Below are 19,670 nucleotides of genomic sequence, written 5' to 3'. Positions count from 1 at the left end.
AACTGAGGCACCCAGGTACCCTTATTAGTCATTCTTTAATACAGAAGCGATATGCTAGGAAAAAAGCAGCTAGTTCAGTTCACAACCCAAACAACTGCACAAGTACTTCACTTTAAGATAACCATCATACTTCAGGCAGAAGCACTTTGGGGGTACTTCCCATTTCATCACATAGAATATTAAAAAGACATGCACCCTGAGATCAAGCTTCGATTAAGATTACTATTTTACTGTTTCGGGGCACCTGGGTGGCCGAGTCGGTTGAGCATCTGACTTCAGCTCAGGTCATGATCTTGCAGTTCATGAGTTCGAGCCTCGCATCGGGCTCTGTGCTGACAGCTCAGAGCCTGGAGCTTGCTTCGGATTCTGTGTCTCCTGCTCTCTCTACCCTTCCTCTGGTCACACTGTGTCTCTCTCTCTCAAAAACAAAGATTAAAAAAACGTTTTGAAAATAAAAGATTATTATTTTACTGTTTCATCATCAGGCTTTTTGGTTTTAACCTTTACTGCAATGGTTAAGATGAACGGTTAACATGTTTTTTGCCACCTTACAAAGCTTTATTATGGCGACTTGACAGAGCCGACTCACACGGACCACGAGCCAAGACATGCCAGCTAAAACACAGCTTCAAGTTTAACCCAGGATCCAGAGCAGAGGTGCCAAGTCTGCAGCTAGTGCCATTCCTGTGGGAATGGCCGCGCCACATGGCCTCCTACGCGAGCCCCAGCACCCTCATACTACAAAGGCGCCCCTGCTGGAGGCTGCAAGGCAGGGAGCCCTCAGAGACCCTCTTGGGACTCAGGGCACAGCAGCTCCTCTCTGGGGTTGCCAAGTCCTGGCAAAGGAGGGGAGGACGACAACCGACCGACCTCCCTTAGTGCCCAAGTGGTTGGGGGGAGGGGGGGGGACCAACACGAGTCCATTTTTATTTTGGGGGCAGCAGGGCAGGATCATCATGCGACAATTACCTTTCGTCATGCAACAATTACCAGGTGCGCTTCAAGGACCATCTTTCTAAAGCTCTGCCCGTGCCACAGAAGCAACCCGGCTCTTCACAGCCTGGCTTCCCTCATGACATGTAGCCCTTCCACTGGACTGGAGAGCTGCCCAACAGCAAGAATGGCAAGCAAATTTTCTCCAGACTTTTGGGCCGCCGGCGGCTGGGAAATCTGTTTTGGCCCCAGGAGAAACCAACAGCCACTGGCATTGCCCAGATGCTGCTGCGGGGCAGAGATAACAGGCACAGGAAAGGTGGGGTGGCAGGGTCCTCCCATGTATGGTAACTACACGGAGTTTGGTGCAACTGCCTTGATTCAAAAACTAACACACCAGCAGTTTTAACACCACTGCTGTCATACCAGCATGTTTAAATGTACCACGGGGGGGGTGGGGGGGGGGGTGGCAAATAACACTCTAGTATTATGAAAATAGCTTGCGGGGCGCCTGGGCAGTGCAGTCGGTTAAGCGTCCGACTTCAGCCAGGTCACGATCTCGCGGTCCGTGAGTTCGAGCCCCGAGTCAGGCTCTGGGCTGATGGCTCAGAGCCTGGAGCCTGTTTCCGATTCTGTGTCTCCCTCTCTCTCTGCCCCTCCCCCGTTCATGCTCTGTCTCTCTCTGTCCCAAAAATAAATAAACGTTGAAAAAAAAAAAAAAAAGAGAAAATAGCTTGTAACTTTGTAGACCTCTAAAAGGGGATAGGGGCCCCCCAAAAGACCTCAAACAATACTTTGTGAAATGCTGCACTGTAGCATTTTTTACATTATAAATGTACATTCTGTTTCACTGGTAAGTTACACTATAAATCATTAAATAACTTCTAAAATGTTTCCTTCACAAAAGAAAACCAGATAAAGATAGTATCATGTATAACTTTTAAATTTTTTACTCTTTCTAAATTTAAACATCCTAAAATTTCTCTATTATTAAATACAATATATGTAACAAAGAGCAAGCTAAACTTAAACACTTCAGCCTTTTCCTCATAAAGTATTTTAAAAATATTAACTAAAAAGATTCTGCATCTAAGCATACTAAGATCTGCTTCAGTCTTTTCTTTATCCTAACTTTAATTTTTTTTTTTTTTTGACAGAGAGAGAGAGAGAGAGAGCGCGAGCGCGCACGCATGCAGAAGCAGAGGAGAGGGGCAGAGGGACAGAGAGGATCCTAAGCATGCTCCATGCTCAGCGAGGAGCTCAGCAGGGCTCGAGCTCATGACCCTAGCATCATGACCCAGCCAAAATCAAGAGTCGAACGCTCAACCCACTGAGCCACCCAGGTGCCCTTAATTTAACTTTTTTTTAGCCACCCTCACGTGATTATAAAATGTGTGTCTTCATAAAGCTGTAGTATCATTCACTGTCTCATGAAAGATGTTAAAGTACACCGTTCGATACCTTCTCCCCGGAGAGTTTTTCCAAATGTGTCGTCAGTCCATTTATTTCTTTGTCTTTCTCTGCCAACTGAAGCTGAAAAAAGAAATCATCATTTTTTTCATTATCCACTCTCTCCCTACACATCAAGAGCTAGTTTATACCATTCTATCAAAATACTTACTATTACCATAACCCATGTATTTCCTTGGGTCTTATTCTTTGACATCTCTGGATATTATCCCCCCCAAAATTTGTTTAAATTTGAGTGTTCTCGAAGTTTCTTCTTTGGCTTCTTCTCTCTATATTCCCCCTGAAAACTTCCTTTTTTCTATGCCTTCAACTATGATCCCCATGGGAAAAATCACAACTATTAACTAATGTGGCACACCTCTGTCTTCCCCAAGTTCCAAATCTTTTTTATAGATACAGTACTTTTCTTTTTTAAGTGTTTATTTACTTTTGAGAGAGAGAGAGAGCAAGCAGGGGAGGGGCAAACAGAGGGGGAGACACAGAATCTGAGCTGTCAACACAGAGCCCCAACACAGGGCCCAAAATGGTGAACCACAAGATCATGACTGAGCCGAAGCTGGATGTTTAACCGACTGAGCGACCCAGGTGCCTCTCTTTTTAAGTTTATTGACTTATTTTGGGGCAGGAGGGGGTGGGTGGGGAGGAGAGCGGGAAAGAGAAGGACGGTCACATTCAAGTGGTGGTGGGGAAGCAGAGAGGGAAGGAGAGAGAATCCAAAGCAGACTCTGCACTGTCAGCACAGAGTCCGATGTGGGCTGTGAGATCATGACTTGAGCCAAAATCAAGAGTCGGACACTTAACTGAACTACCGTAGGCACCCTCAAATCTGTCTTTTCAATTGACGGATGACATGTTTTCATTATTGTCTTTCTGCATTTTGAGGGCAAAGGGTCCCAAACCTACTTTTCTAACTTTTGCTAACAGATATTACCAATCTCAGAGCCCAGTGTGACTGAAGCTAGGAAGCTATGTTACACTTCCCACTCCTCTTCCCACCATCGTCAGTCTAAGTCATTCATTCATTTAACCACCGCCCATTTGCATTATAAGCATTATGGATACAAACACAAAACTATCCTTCAAATAATTTTTCCCTGAGGATGCCTTTCAAAGATTTCCTTGACAGACTCATGTCCTATTCAAGAGTAAGTGATCAAGGACGGTCCCCAAAGGGGTGGCCTTTATCAAGTAATTCTCTAAGAATATTTCTATCTGATTTTCTCACCTTCAAAAACTCTTTCCACCTATAAATTCCCTCAGTGTTACCAAATTACTTCACAAAGACCCACTATAGTTGGGTCCCTTTCTTTACTCCTAGAAAATTCTTAACAACAAATAGCACTAAAATTCCATTTTAGGCCCCTCAAAACGTGGCTTCAATCTATCAAGTCCAATCTACTCCATTACAGACATTGAAGTCTTATTACTCAAGATTGCTCATAATCTCCAGACTATGCTCTGCACTTTTCACCCCCAAACCTCCATATTAATGCTTTTCTATCTGCTTAGAATGCCACTTCTTTCTTTCCCGAGCTCTGCTTCTCCTCCCCTCCAGTTTTCTCTTTCAAGGGTCTGTTTTCTCCATGTTTAACTCCTAAATATTCCCCTGAAAACAGCTCTAAGGTACTTCTTAGACTTATTCACGTAGAACTTCATCCCATTTTGCTTTGTCCAACGAGTATCTGTTTAGTGAGTACTATCTCAACAGTACAAAAAAAGTCAATGGGCATTAAACAAAAAGCCAAGCACCTTTACCAGCAGCATAATCTAGAACATTAATTTTGATGCTCACTTTGATCATTAATGAACTAAAAACATTATTTAACTTCCCATGAATCTGACAGATGATTAGCTGGGTCACGAATATCAAGGAGTTGTGAGTATCACCATGATACCATTAGCAATCTCTAGTAGACTGTAAACTCCTTAAGCATAGATAGCATTGTGCCATACCTGTGTGATCACCCAGATAAAAGCTAACACAGTGCTCTCTCTATATAGTAGGCTTTAATTTTACTAAATGAGTTTTTTTTTAGTCAATATGCAAAGATAAAGTTCACATAAATTCAGTATTCACACTTTATAATAAGGAAAGTTGCCAGTCATTGAAAACAATATCCACAGCGATCCCAGAAATAATCTCATTAATTAAAAGTCTGAAAATTTCATTCTGACAATAGATAAAGATTGAAAAAAAGACCACCAGTAAAATTACCTTAGTATATAATGTGCACCCTCTCCAGCCCCCAGGGAGAAACCTAATCTTTGGTGTCTTTAAGAACATTTAAAAATTGTAAGTAGAATTAGCTACACTATAGCAAAGTTAAATCATTCAAAACTTCCTGATCTTTAGTCACACAAAATATGCAAATTACATGTACATATAGATACCAAAATAGGTAAGATTATACTTTATTCCTTAGAATAAAAATATCTTCCTACTTATTAATTAGCTAAACAGCCTGCTATTTTTTTCTCTAACACTCTTACAAATATAATTTACTATTTAAGCTTGTTTGTTGCCTATTATTACACTGGCAAAAACAATTTTAATTAAGATTGTATCACTGGGGTGCCTGGGTGACTCAGTCAAACATCCGACTCTTGATTTCGGCTCAGCTCATGATCTCTCAGTTCATGTGATCAAGCCCCAGGTCAGGCTCTGCACTGACAGTTCGGAGCCTGTTTGGAATTCTCTCTCTCCTCCCCTCTGCCCTCTCTTCTGTGCACACGCTCGCTCTCTCTCAAAATAAACTTAAGAAAAATAATAATAAACATGTGGCCTCCTAATGACATAATTAAAAAAAGATTACATCACTCTGCAGTACTTTTTAGGATCACAGGTAACACATTCTGGTGATTCATTTAATAACACTCATATAAATTTTAAAATTACTAATCATATTATTATATCCCTGCAAAAATGTCAAGGCCCTAAAATTATTTTTTTCAATATATTTGAGAGAGATTGAGAGGGAGACAGAGACAGAATGAGAATCCCATGCAGGCCTCACACTGTCAGCGTGGAGCCCAATGCAGGGCTTGAATCCACATAAGATGAGATCATGACCTAAGCTGAAACCAAGAGTCAGACACTCAACAAACTGAGCCACCCAGGAGTCCTGAGGCCCTAAAATAATTTTACATACACTCATGTTTGTTTCTAAATGAATAAATAGGGGGGTGCCTGGGTGACTCAGTCAGTTAAGCATCGGCTCAGGTCATGATCTTGCAGTCTGTGGGTTAGAAACCCACGTCGGGCTCTGTGCTGACAGCTCAGACCCTGAAGCCTGCTTTGGATTCTGTGTCTCCCCCTCTTTCTCTGCCCTTCCCCCACTTGCACTCTGTGTCTCTCTCAAAAATAAATAAACATTAAAAAACTTATTAATGAACAAATATGATAATGAAATGATCACTTTTCATCTTAGAAATGAAGCAAAATTAAAAGATATCATTTTAATTAGCCATCAAAATGAACAGAATTAAAGCCACAATGGTAATATGTATGGGTATTCATTTTCTTAGTTCATAGTTAATTAACTATACTCCACTAAACATGTAGTACATTTTTACTTATACACAAAAATTATCTATGTTAAAACTGCACATCAGATTGATAAAAATTATAGCTGACACATCTGCAAAAGTACCAGGTGCACCTGCCTCACGTTATACAAATACTGACTTACTTTGTAATTGTCCTCTACTTCAGCTAGTGCTAGTTTTATATTTTCAGCAATCTCCACTTGTTCTTTCCATTTCAGTTCCATTTTTGCAAGTTCATCGGCATATTTATTGCATTTTGTTTTCTCATCCTAAATGAAATTAGAATTACCAAAGACTTTTAAAAACACAGATACAGCCATTATCTTTATGAACATATTTAGATATGTACTGAATGTTTCATTTTAACACTAACAATAGAAAAACTGAAATAATGTCAGTAGACAATGGGAAAAATCATTTTAAGTCCATACAATGAAATAGTATATATTTAACAGAACAAAGTAGATCTACACATTAACAAGGAACAAGATACATTAATTTAAAATAGCAAGTTGCAAAAACAAAATATACAGTATAATCTTATTTTTGTTTTAAAAGTTAACACAATCTTATATGACTTTATATCATGTTGTGTAGAAAAATATAAACAAAATATGAATAGCTCTCATCACTTGGAATCAGGAACATGATGGTACCTTTTACCATTTTTACTCTTTATTTCTATAATGCCTAAGATTTCACAATAAGCATATACAACTTTTGCAAAGAGAGGTAAGAAAAAAGAAAAAAGAATCGTATGATTATAATGACGCTGCTTCCAGATGTAGACAAATAAAACTCTGGGATTTCCTAACCAAGATATTATCTAGGTTGACTTCTTATACAATGCTCTTCTCTACAACCAAGAATATTAAAAGAAAGGAGTTACAAACCATGACAAAAGGGTAAATTGGCAATTTCATTTTGAATGTCTTATATTCAAGGTAAAAGTTTAAAAATATGCTCTAAGCAACTTTTTAGCAATTAATCCTAGATCAACTTACTATCCATTACCATACCTCACACCACACACAAAAATAAACTTAAAATTTTTAACAGGCCTAAATTTAGTGAAACCCAGGACTATAAAACTTATGGAAGAAAAAATCTTTACAAGTTGGATTATAGGTGTGTGTTTCTTAGAGCATAAAAAGCAGAGGGGTGCGTGGGTGGCTCAGTCAGTTGAGCATCAGACTCTTGATTTCAGTTCAGGTCATGATCTCACGGCTCTTGAGTTCAAGCCCCATCAGGCCCTGCACTGACAGCACAGAGTCTACTTGGGATTCTGTCTGCCTCTTTCTGCCCCTTCCCCGCTTGCTATCTCTCAAAATAAATAAACTTAAAAAAAAGAACATAAAAAGCACAAAACATTAAAGAGCAAATTGATAAATCTGTACTTAATCAAAAGTTTTTCTAAAAACACCGTTAAGGAAATGAAAAGGCAAGTTACAGACTGGGAGAAAATATTTCCCAAACATGTTTCAAAAGACTTCTACCCACAATAAAGCTTACAATTCAGTAATAAAATGAACTCAATGTTTAAAACAGCAAAGATCTGAACTCTCCCAATAAAAAGGAAAATGAACTACCAATAAAAGCAACAACATGGATAAATTTCAAAATAATTATGCTGAAAGAGGACAGGAAAAAAAGAGTATATACCATATGACCGCATTTATACAAACTATATAAAAGGTAGGCTACAGTGGCAGAAAGCAAGCCAACAGTTTCCTGGGGATGGCAATAGAGGGAGGAATGAGTTCCAAATAGAACTGCTCATTTCAGCAGCACGTATACCAAATGGGTACATAAAAACTTTGGCAAGTAATAGAAATGTTATCTTGGCACTATAATATTTTCACAACTGTATGTATGGCAAAACTGATCAAACTGCAGATTTTATACAGCTCAAGGCGCCTGGGTGGCTCAGTTCATTAAGTGTCCAACTTCAGCTCAGGTCATGATCTCAGGGTTTGTGGGTTTGAGCCCGCATCGGGCTCTGTGCTAACAGCTCAGAGCCTGGAGCCTGCTTGGGACTCTGTGTTTCCCTTTCTCTCTCTGCCCCTCCCCCACTTGAGCTCTGTCTCTCTCAAAAATAAACATTAAAAAACATTTTTTTAAACGAATATAAGCAGTTCATTGGATTTCAACAAATATATGCAGTTTACTGCACCTCAACACAACTTGGAAAAAATATGTACCTTGAGGAAGTTTTTGGCTTAGGAACATTCTATCATCCTTTCAGTAATACTGTATGATGACATTTTAAAAAACAGACATCCTAAATTGTTTCAGACTTGATGAAAAAAGTTTAGTCCCTCATAAACAACTACTTTAACTCAAGGGTAAAACTATTCTCATCGATCCTTCTACAGAAGAAAGGAACAAAAACTTTCAAAGTTTAAAAGATTAAGTACTATTTAGAAGGCAGTAACAAAATATTTTAATTACTACAGTAACATTGAACTAATGTATGAACATTATTCTTTAGTTCTAAATATCTCTTTCCTCTCTACATGCACAGAAAAATACACACACTCACAAAAAATTAAAAAATCACAAACACAAAACGCCTTTGCCTCCCTTCTCCAAATCAGGTATAAATGAGAAGCATTTTCCCTCTGTCCTTGAGATACTCCGGGAGTGAATGCTACCAAGACAGTTGTAAAACTGAAATGTATGAAGAATACAGTTTTAAAATAGTCACAATTAAGTAACACCATAAAAGCAATAGCTCATTTGGTTAACATTCTCTTTTCCCACTTTATAATTCTGGTCAATTTAAGATGTGGTAAAATTCTTTGCTATTAATACAGGGAATATAAAAAGAGCACTTCCCTTTTATCAAGTTCTATCCAGCCTCAATTAATCACTTGCCCATTATCAAGAAAGGACACTAATGATGTTAGGATAATTTTACATACAGGTCTATGTGTGCAGGTACACAGAACAACCCCTCTCATCATCTCAAAAGTGAAACTCAATACCAGTATATGGATACAAAAAAGAAACCCCAAGATTTATAAATAAATATAAATATAAATATAGGTAAGCTAAGCCACTATATCTGATAAATCTCACACAAGAGAGCCAGCTTACCTGCAAGAGCTGTTTACATTTATTGTATTTTTCTGTTTTGTCAGCAATTTCTTTGGTCATTTCACAGACTTGTCCCTTTGTTACAATGTCAGAATCTGTCTCAGCTATTAGACAAGAAAATAATATTATCAATTATCAAGACAGAAAATATTAAAAATTATTTTGCCCCCATATTATCTTCCTGTTCAAAATAACTTAAAGGTCAGTATACTGTGAGATACAATAAATGGAACAATGAAGGAGAGAAATATCTATTTAAAAACATCTAATCATACACTAAATAAAGATAGTATAAACTCTACATGAGATTTTTTAAAATGTCAGTCTGGCCAGAAACAAGATCACATTCAGTAATGAAAAGTGATTTTTTTAATCAGCTAAAAATAGTTCTTAAATGGCATGCTTGTTCTCTTCATGTAACTGAATACACAGGATAAACAGAAAGCCATACACTGAGAAAACACTTTAAATTATTTTTCTAGTCCTTCATTACTATTCAGTGAGTATTAAGTAACTTACACAACACCACTCTACATACTACAAAAAGTGTAAATAAATGGAAGTCAGGATCCTGTTATATAGTGGCTGAACCTGATTAAATATTTAATAGCATGGGAAATTTACAATACATTTAAAAAGTCTAAAACAGCAATTACCCCAAACACTACATTAGGAAATGTATTTTTATATACTTGAGTGACTTCCATTATTGTCAATCTTCAACATAAAGTGAAAAAAAGAAATTAGGACAAGTGAAAACCTAGACTTAATTCAAATTGTCATGTTCATACATTCACCAGATCTTCCTAATCTATTCTAGAAGTTAATAAACTAATAAAAATTTAACTTGCCCACCCATAGGTATACTAACCACATAGTACCCAGGTCAAAAAAATTAAATAAAAGAAAAAAAAAAAAGAGAGAAACATAAATAGAACAGGAGATTAATCCCCACCCCGCCCCCTGCAACAGAACTATACAACTGAATTACCATAAATGCCTCGAGATTCCACAGATTTAGTGGAATATTAATTAAAAATTCAATTATTGGCTTCTATCCTATAGCCTAACTGCTATAACCATTTAAGCTTACAAACTCCAGCTCATTTAATACTTATGAATATTCTCATGAAGATAAATATTAGTTCACACTCATTTTATGTATTTCACATGTAAGACTTTCTTACTATTAAGCCCCTTACTTTATCTTTGCCTTAATCCTCTCATAAGAATTTTCAGAAGCTCCCTAAGACTCACACACTTGGAATAAGGCAGTATAAATAAGTATCAATACTCATCAAGGTAGGACACTACACAAAATGGCTAAAAGATTTTTACCTGTAGAAGGCTTTACATCTACATTAGAGGCAGTAGTAGCTGGGTCTGTGTTTATTGAAGCATCATTCACTTTTTGCTGATTTCCGATTTTCTTTGTTAAGACACTGGTGCTATTGGCCTATTCAAAATGTAACAACAAACTGTTGTATGAGTTATATTTCCTTCCTTCAGTAATTGTCACATAAAGAAATTCTGAGAAGTCTACAAAGCTGCTATTGTGTCTTAAAGACCAGCAAAGACTAAAGGTAACACCCATCACTTTACTAACTGACCTAAAAGTTACAACAGACAAAAACTTTATTTTGGTTTTCCATGCCAAATGATCAAACTACTACCAAAGCAAGCCAATCACAGAAATCTCATAAGTCATCTACTACAAAGTCATAATATACTTACAGGCCTCAACCAAAACCCGTACATGTGGGTCATACTTAAAGTATATTTTTTCACAAAAGCATTCCCAGCTTACCACATGCATTTCTGTGTAAATATCATCTGTATCAATACAGTATACAAATAAAAGTCTTTATAGCAAATTTTGTTTGCAGAGAGAACTTGGTATCATTTTCAACCGCAGGTTTTAAATGTGTTTCTTTACTTCCAGCATTCCATTACATAGCAAACCTTATATTTAAGTACAATTTAAGGACCCACATTAAAACACACACCAAGGGGCACCTGGATGGCTCAGTTAAGCATCCAACTCTTAAATTAGCCTTGGGTCACGATCCCAAGGTCGTGGGATTGAGCCCCACAGCAGGCTCTGCACGAAGCGTGGCACCTGCTTGAGATAGTCTCTCTCTCTCCTCCATCCCCACCAATGGCACATGCAGCATGCCCTCTCAAATAAATCACACACCAAAACAGAAACAATTTCTTTGTTTTCATTAAATCTGCTTACCCTCTCAGATGGAATACAAAATAATTAGCTACATTAACTCTTCCTAATCTAGTGGCCATGAGTAGGATGGAAGAACCCAATAATGACAACGAGAAACCATCTTTGACTCTGAGGATAACCAACAGTGAACCCCACTGAGGACAGGCATCAGTCACAGGAGGGATTCAATATGTACAGAGTTTTTAAGTGAAGACATTTAACAAGAACTTAGAGGGAAACGGTCAAGAAAGAGGGCCTTCCCTCCCTGTTTTCCCCTGCTGCTGCCCTTGCTTCCTTTCTTGGGTTTCCAGCACATAAAAATTTCAAATTTAAACCAACATATATCATTACAAACATTAGGCCAATCACTTCAATTCATGCAGAGATAAATTATATCCAAAAGGTTGATATTTAGAGTATTATAAATTTGGGGGTGCCAGGCTGGGTCAGTCAGAAGAGTACACAACTCTTGACGTTGAGGTTGTTGAGTTTGAGCCCCGTGTGGGGTATAGAGATTAGTTAAATAAATAAAACTTTAGACTACTATAAATTTGATTTGTAAACAAAAATACTGATAAAGGAACTATTCGGTAAGAATTCAATTGTCCTTACTGATTGGTCTGAAAGTTTGTTTATTTGTTTTTGGAGCCTCTGGCATTCCTTGAATTTTTCTTTATAATGATCTGCTGCCATTTGAAGACGAAGTTTCAAATCTTCAACTTCTCTTCTCAGTTCGTGTTCTAGTGTATCAGACTTTTCCTATGAGAAAAATAAAAGATAAAAATCTCCTATCTCACATGTAATAGTAAATCCCAACTTCCTTTTCACTTTTTTCTTTCTGGCTTCTACTTTTTATTTGTTTTGGAGTTTGGGCAACAGAGCCACATTAGCTCCTAATAAATCTAGCTTTATATTCTTAGGACTAAGGTTCATTAAAAAACTAAAGAAGAACAATCCCCCTCCTGAGGAATAAGTATTACCCTGTTAAATAACCATAATACCACTTTATGAAGCTAATAAATAAAAAATTCCAAACAAAGCAATATATACCTGACATCAGAAAGTTTAATAACAGAGCAGTTCTTACTAACCATTAAGCATTTGCCTACTTAAGTTTTTCTTAAAGTTTACATTAATTTCAACCCAAGAAGTTACAATGACTAAACAAAATGAATGGAAATTTAAATTTCTGTGATCAGGAATCTGACCTTATTCTGACATAACCCAATCTATTTTGTAAGTTCTAGTGAGCTTTTGATCAAAATGAAAATTCAAAATTAGCCCACTTTACCTGGTCTTTTTTCACAGCATTTAGTTTAAGTTCTGCCACTGCATCAGCTAACTGCTTTTTTACTTTCTCATTTTCCAAGCGTGCAGTATGCAGATCTGCCATTGTTTTATCTCTCACATTTACAGCATCACTAAGTTCTTTAGCCAGAAAGACAATTTCCTGCCGAGTTGCCTGAACCTGTTCCTCTGCTTTACGAAGTTGCTCCTTTAAAAGAAAAGTATCTTCCTGAAGAAAAGCAGATAAATACGTTAGCAACAAAACCATTAAAGTAAAAACAGTAGCAGAAACAAGTTTTACTCATATTTCAACAGATCAAAGTTTTAAATTAAACACTGGTTTTCTACTCATGACTTAAATAAAATACAGAAGTTTATTAAAAAAAACTTATGATACGACTTTGTGTTAGAATCCCCAGATAACAATCCAATGCACTCAGTATCTCTACCACATTAAACACATGTAAACTTAAGTTGATAAGTCAAGCAACATGCCCAATATTTAAATCCCTGGTTAAAAAGAAATTTGAATGAAAGTTCCTGTCCCCCAAAATCTCTAACAGCTAGAACTACTTACTGACTCACACTTTTTATGATTACCAATAAAAATAATTTCAAAAACTTCTCTGTAATTACAAAAATTTTGGTTAAGTTTCCTATTAACTAACCGAAAACATATCCGATATAATATTCATATACCATATCGTTATGAAACCACAGGGCAGATTTAAAACTTAGTTCTAAAAATAAAACATTTGATACACAAATATCAAAGTTGAGACAATGGGAAGATAAAAAAGTAATCAGCCCCTCTTACCTAACCTAAAAGTATCTTAAAAAGTTAAAATTACTGTTAAGAAAAAAAAAAAAAAGAGAAAAAAAGTTTAAATTGCCATAGTAAAATTATTTCCTTTAATATTATGAGCCCAACACATCTAGTTTCCTATTTTTTATCTTTGTACTACAAATAATATGAACTGAGAAAAAGTGCAATCCATTCTTGGTTTTTAAATTGTTAGCTCCTGGGGCGCATGGGTGGTTCAGTTCATTAACCATTCAACTTCGGTTCAGGTCATGATCTCACAGTTCGTGAGTTCGAGCCCTGCATCAGGGTCTCTGCTGTCAGCACAGAGGCCACTTCAGATCCTCTGTCTCCCTCTCACTCTGCCCCTACCACACTCACATGAGCACACTCTCTCTCTCAAAATAAACATTTTTAAAAAACTGTTAGCTCCTTAGAAGGAAATATAAAGGATTATGTACACTGAGGTGAAGAAAATATTTGTAGATACAACATTAACAGATCTAACTATGTAAATATCATCAGCAAAAGAGCAACAATAAAACTAGTAGAAGAAAATGTTTGGAATATAAAATTATTTTCTAATCAGCATTTTTTCAAATCAAAAAAACTCTAACCACAAAAAAACCCAAAAAATTGGAGAAAGGCATAACCATGACATTTTTAAAAATTGGTTTATTTTTGAGAGACAGAGCATGAGCAGGAGAGGGGCAGAGAGAGAGGGAGACACAGAATGGGAAGCAGGCTCCAGGCTCTGAGCTGGGAGCACAGGGCCCGACGCAGGGCTCGAACACATGACCATGAAGACAATGACCTGAGCTGAAGTCAGACACCTAACTAAGCCATCCAGGCACCCCTACCGTGAAATTTTTTTTAAAAGACAGAAATGGCCATTATGCATACAAAAAACAAAAAAAAACAAAAAAAAAAACAACTCCACTCATCAACAATCAAATAAAGAAGTTAAAACAAACATCAATTTCTTTCAATTAACAAAGATTAAAAAACAGGAATACTCCAATATTCAGATGACTTTAGGGAAATTAGCAAATTCATGAACGGTTAGGCTTATGTACATGTAGCTGGTGTAAAGTTTTTCACCAGATTTTTATAACATTCATCAACACCTTGAAAAAGCACACAGGTTTTGACCTAGCAATTTTATTTTTATGAGTTTCCAAGAAAATTAATAAAAGGTATGGACATTAAATTTAGCTTTACAGGGATTCAGTACAATATTAAAATAATGAAAAATTATTTAAAACTGAGAATATCTAATATGAGAATTTATTATAAATTCTATTATATATCCTTCACACGATGGAAGTCTGTGCTACCATCACAAACACTAGTAAATACAAATGCTGGGGTATTAATTTTTTTGAAGAGCAATTTGAAAATAACTAATTTTTTTTTGATATATACACATGCCTAGATATTTGTACAAGGATGATGTTTGCATAAACGGCATGCTTATAAAAGCTAAGGACTGTACACAACTAAAAAACAATTACATACACAGCTATTAAACGAGGGATACTATACAGCTGTTATAGTGAATGAGAAAGATCTATATGCGTACTCATACAAGATGTCCAGATTTTCCATAAAAAAATTTTTTAAGAGGTTTTGGAACACTGTTATAAATATTCTAATTTTTTATAAAATGTAAATTTTAGGGGTGCCTGGGTGGCTCATTCAGTTAAGCGGCCAACTTCGGCTCAGGTCATGTTCTCATGGTTCATGAGAAATAAATATAAAGCTCTTTATATATCCAAAAAAAAAAAAAGTAAATCAATGATTAATTAGGACTGGGGAGAGGGGGAGAAGCAAATGAGAATATGGAGTAACTGCTAATGGGTACAGTTTCTTTGGGGGGTAATAAAAATATTCCTAAATTTACTGCAGTATTAGTTGTATAATTCTGTGAATACACTGAAAACCATTAAACTACACATTTTAAATGACAAAAAAAGGTGCAAAAAAGTATGTATATTGCATGGCACCTATTTTTAAGAGTGTGTATGTATGCACATGCTTATTTTTGCAAAAAGAGAAGGATAAACTAAAAACTAATGGGAAATCTTTACATATGTGTATATGTAAAAAAAAAAAAAAAAAAGGTTTTTTTAGGGAAGAGACAGTGAATATTTTTGTAATTATTTTCACTTTTGAATGATGCAACTATTTAACGTATTCCAAACACAAGACTCAATCAAAAGATTTAAAGAATAGGGGCGCCTGGGTGGCTCTGTCAGTTAGGCATCCGACTTCAGCTCAGGTCATGATCTCATGGTCTGTTGAGTTCGAGGCCCATGTTGAGCTCTGTGCTAACAGCATGGGGCTTGGAGCCTGCTTCCGATTCTGCGTGTCCCTTTCTCTCTGCCCCTCTCCCCAGCTCTGCTTACTCTCTCTCTCAAAAATAAACATTAAAAAAAAAAACTAAGAAAGAATACCTACTAATAAGTGTAAAAGAAAAAATTTTAAGTGACCATTTTGTAATCATTAATTTAATAATAACTGATGCAGGTGAGGATCATTAAGGGATCAAAAATACTGGGTGAAAAGCTATTGGCATTACAGGATGTTACCATAATCTCAAAGTATTACCCTACATATTACTCAATAATCACAAAGAGGGGGAAAGCACCCATATAATGAATTCAGGCAGACACAACTTTAAACAAATGATTAATGTTACATCAACATTATGTGACATTTGGTATTGATGCAAAATAATGTACAAGACATCATCTATTTAGGCTTTTTCTTGCCAAAAATATATGACCTAAATCTAGCTTTGAGGAAACAATAAATAAATCTAGATTACAAACCATCTTCTCAGACAAGCCTGAATTCTTCAAAAATATCAGTATCATAAAAGGTGTATAGGGACCCTATTCTAGATTAGAGCAAAAACACAACAATAATCAAATGAATGTGTGGATCTTTACCACCAGGTCAAGAAATTGTAAAGGTTATATATAAATATATAGTGGCGGGGGGGGGGGGGGGGCGGGAGTGGTGGCGGCCCCTGGGTGGCTCAGTCAGTTAAGCATCTGACTCTCAGCTTTGGCTCAGGTCATGATCTCGTGGTTTCTTGAGTTCTAGCCCTATGTCAGGCTCTGTGCTGACAGTGCAGAACCTGCTTGGGATTCACTCTCTCCCCTCTCCCTGTCCTCCTCTCTCTGCCTCTCCCCTACTCATGCTCTCTGTGTCTCTGTTACAAGTTTTAAATAAACTTAAACGCTTTATAAAAAATATATACTTGGGATAATTTGATTATACTAAAACTGTATTATGAATGAGTATTATCAACGTTAAATTTCTTAGGTATGACCATGGTTTTATGGTTATACAGAATAATGAACCACAACTGTAGATAGGGAAGACATGCTAAAATATCTAGGGTGTGATATCATAATGCCTGCAACTGACTTCAAATGACTCAGAGAAAAAAAAGGTCATACAAATGGGGAGATAAAGATGGCAAAATATTTGAGGATACATGTTTTCGTTGTTCTGTTCTTCCAACTTCTCTGTAAAACTGAACTTTTTCAAAAGAAAAGGTTGGGAAAAGGGAAGATTAAAAATAAAAAACAAAGAATATTGCATACATTTAATAGACACAGGTTTTACAATCTTCAAACACGTATCACAAAAATACTTACCTTACTTGAAGTTGTAAGCAAGAATGTCCTTTGCAGATTTTCCTTTTCAGCCAAACAGAACTGCAGCCTGCCAATCTCTTCTTTAAAATGAGTAATCATGCTTTCTTTATTCCCATCTAAATTCTTTAGAGTCTGGACCTCTGACACAAGCTTGGTATTTTCTATTTCGGTATTCTTCAAATGTACCTGTTAACAGTGCTTGAAAATGTCAAGAACATCCTAACTCCATAACCTAAATTACTCAAATTTCAAAATACCACTGTTTAGCCCAATTATGATCAAGTGATGGGAAGACCTACTAGACCAGGAGTCAGGAGACCCAAGTTGTACCAAATAACTAGCTAATATGTGGGAACAGAACATAACCTTTCTAAGGTTTTTTGTTGTTGTAAATTTTCCATAGAGATTATATCTAAGGTCTAACAATATTACCTCATCTCTGAAGTTTTCTCCTTCGATTAATGCTTTTTTTTTTTTTTTTTTTTTTTTTAAGATTTTTGAGTTCTCTTTAAAAATGCAAATCAATTTGGTTGCTGTTGGGGGAACAAATTATTGTTATATAGTCAGATACAAAGGTAAGGTGAGATTCTGGAAAACTAAAGGGGTACATTCAAGAACAACATCTTAAGCAATTCAATTTCTGGCTGGGGAGAAGTACTGTCATTTACTTCCTGTGTGCCTAAAAATATATTTGATTCATTAACTCAACTATATTAATTTTCCCAGGAACTTTGGCAGCAGTTTGCCCATTAACAGATGCACAAGTCAAATTCCATAACTGAAATTATAAAGAGTATAGATATCTAGTTTTCACTATAAAGAGTATCTTGCTTTGGTTAAGAGTACCAGAGAGAAATGAATTGACATACTTTTCACACTTGACTCTAAATGTGTGACTAATGAAACACTAATTCCTGCTCACAAGGATGGAAAAAAACTCCAGGAGTCTATGGGTGGCTCAGTTAGTTGAGTGTCCAACTCTTGGTTTTGGCTCAGGTCACGATCTCGCTCACAGTTCATGGGACCAAGCTCCACATCGGGTTCTGTGCTGACAGCACAGAGCCTGCTTGGGATGTTCTGTCTCTCTCTGCCCCTCCCCACTGCTCTCTCTCAAAGTAAATAAATGTTAAAAATAATAATAATAAAAATAGCAAAGAATTCCAGATTCTCTGAAGGTGTCACCAGCCAAGACCTTTGCAGCATCACTTTAGAAACACTATCTAATTTTCGTAATTACCAGCTCAAGTGTTTTATCAATTCCTCTAAATTCTGATAGGACAGGGATGGGTCATATGATCTAATGGGGGCTGAGGAGAGAGACAAAAGTAATCTCTCTGGTTATTTTTATAAACAATATGGAAAGGAAAGCATGTTTCTGAGGTTAAAAGTAGAACACGATGTCTTATCACACTAAATGGAGACTCCTTTCCATAAAAAAGAAAAACCACAAAACAAAAGTCTCTAAGGAAGAGTTTTACTTCCAGTTTTGGGGAAACACACAAATGAAATACTGTTTGGAATGCTGGGAGGTTGGGGCAGAGTGTATTCAAATGAAGAGTTCAATGTCACTTTGATCCCTACTGATAATGCTTACAGAAAACTGGAGATATTATCACACTATAAAAGAATAAATCCCCAAGACACCTCATTCTTTCTCTTCCTTCCAGATACAAAGTCTTTTAGCAAAGGACTTGTCATTCAGGTGTAAAACAGACACAGAAAGTGGAAAAAAAGCACAAGACCTAAGGGAGAAACAATTTAGAGCTGTAAAGGAAAAATAAATTTTGGATTTGCCCTAAAATGTGCTTACCAATCCTCTACAAACACCACAAGTCCTATTCTAATAACATAAAGAAAAGAAAGGCAGTGTGAAAAATGACCATTTTAAGGATAGGTCTTTTCTCTTTCCAATAACTTGTCCTTGTTATTATCATTCACTACACCTCTCTACCATCACTGGTTTACTTAGGATCTTCCCAAACCCTTCCCAATACTAACTAGTCTGCCTTCAGAATTCATTTTATTACTGAATTGAAGTGACTGAAGACATAGACATTGTATTTCTCTTATTATCTCCCACTGTGCTAACAAGAAAACGACATGGAAAGCACTTTATCCACAGAGAAATAATGCTCAGGTCTTTTCCTGGCAAAAAACCTGAAATCCTCTCAGTGAAATTCACAGTAACATTGAGTAAAAAATTATGAGATGCCAGATTTTCACTTTGTTAAAAAACGCTTTATAACTTTAAAAGTTTAAGCTGCATTTTTGGAGAGTGTTTGCAAAAACACTACGTCAACAGTAACCCAACTACATCAATTTCTCTAGGTATCTGTATTATTTCCCTTTTTCACAAAATCTTGTTCAAAAATCAAACATTACTTTGAGATATATATTCTTATAAAGGGTCAAATCATAAAACCACCTACAAGTGAATCATCACTATTTTTCTTCCTGCTTTGAGAGTGACACACATGCACACACACACACGCTCTGGGGATAAGCTATTCAAGAAATAAAATGAGTATAATCCATGGCATGTAAAACGTCCCCATCCATGCTCTCTGCTCTAAGTTGCATGGTGGATTCAATATTTTATTTTTATCTTCCTAAAAAAAAAAAAAAAAACAAAACGAAACGAAAC

The 19,670-nt window shown here is 36.4% G+C and overlaps 1 protein-coding gene across 2 annotated transcripts in view; it reads right to left on the bottom strand.

Annotated features, from left to right (window-relative positions):
* The window catches only part of TAX1BP1 (Tax1 binding protein 1), a 97,172-nt gene that overhangs the window by 28,267 nt on the left and 49,235 nt on the right, over positions 1 to 19,670 (bottom strand). For both annotated transcript variants that reach the window (XM_045495168.1, XM_045495169.1), the window contains exons 8-14: positions 17,027 to 17,212; positions 12,558 to 12,782; positions 11,879 to 12,025; positions 10,387 to 10,504; positions 9,049 to 9,152; positions 6,093 to 6,218; positions 2,395 to 2,466 (exon numbers count right to left, since the gene is read on the bottom strand). In XM_045495168.1, the coding sequence (XP_045351124.1) occupies positions 2,395 to 2,466; positions 6,093 to 6,218; positions 9,049 to 9,152; positions 10,387 to 10,504; positions 11,879 to 12,025; positions 12,558 to 12,782; positions 17,027 to 17,212 (978 nt within the window). The remainder of the gene's footprint in view (positions 1 to 2,394; positions 2,467 to 6,092; positions 6,219 to 9,048; positions 9,153 to 10,386; positions 10,505 to 11,878; positions 12,026 to 12,557; positions 12,783 to 17,026; positions 17,213 to 19,670) is intronic.

The sequence above is a fragment of the Leopardus geoffroyi genome, chromosome A2, assembly GCF_018350155.1.
Source record: "Leopardus geoffroyi isolate Oge1 chromosome A2, O.geoffroyi_Oge1_pat1.0, whole genome shotgun sequence".
Classification (NCBI taxonomy): Eukaryota; Metazoa; Chordata; class Mammalia; order Carnivora; family Felidae; genus Leopardus; species Leopardus geoffroyi.
Note: the sequence above shows the minus strand (reverse complement) of the source record. Positions and strands in the feature narration are given on the sequence as shown.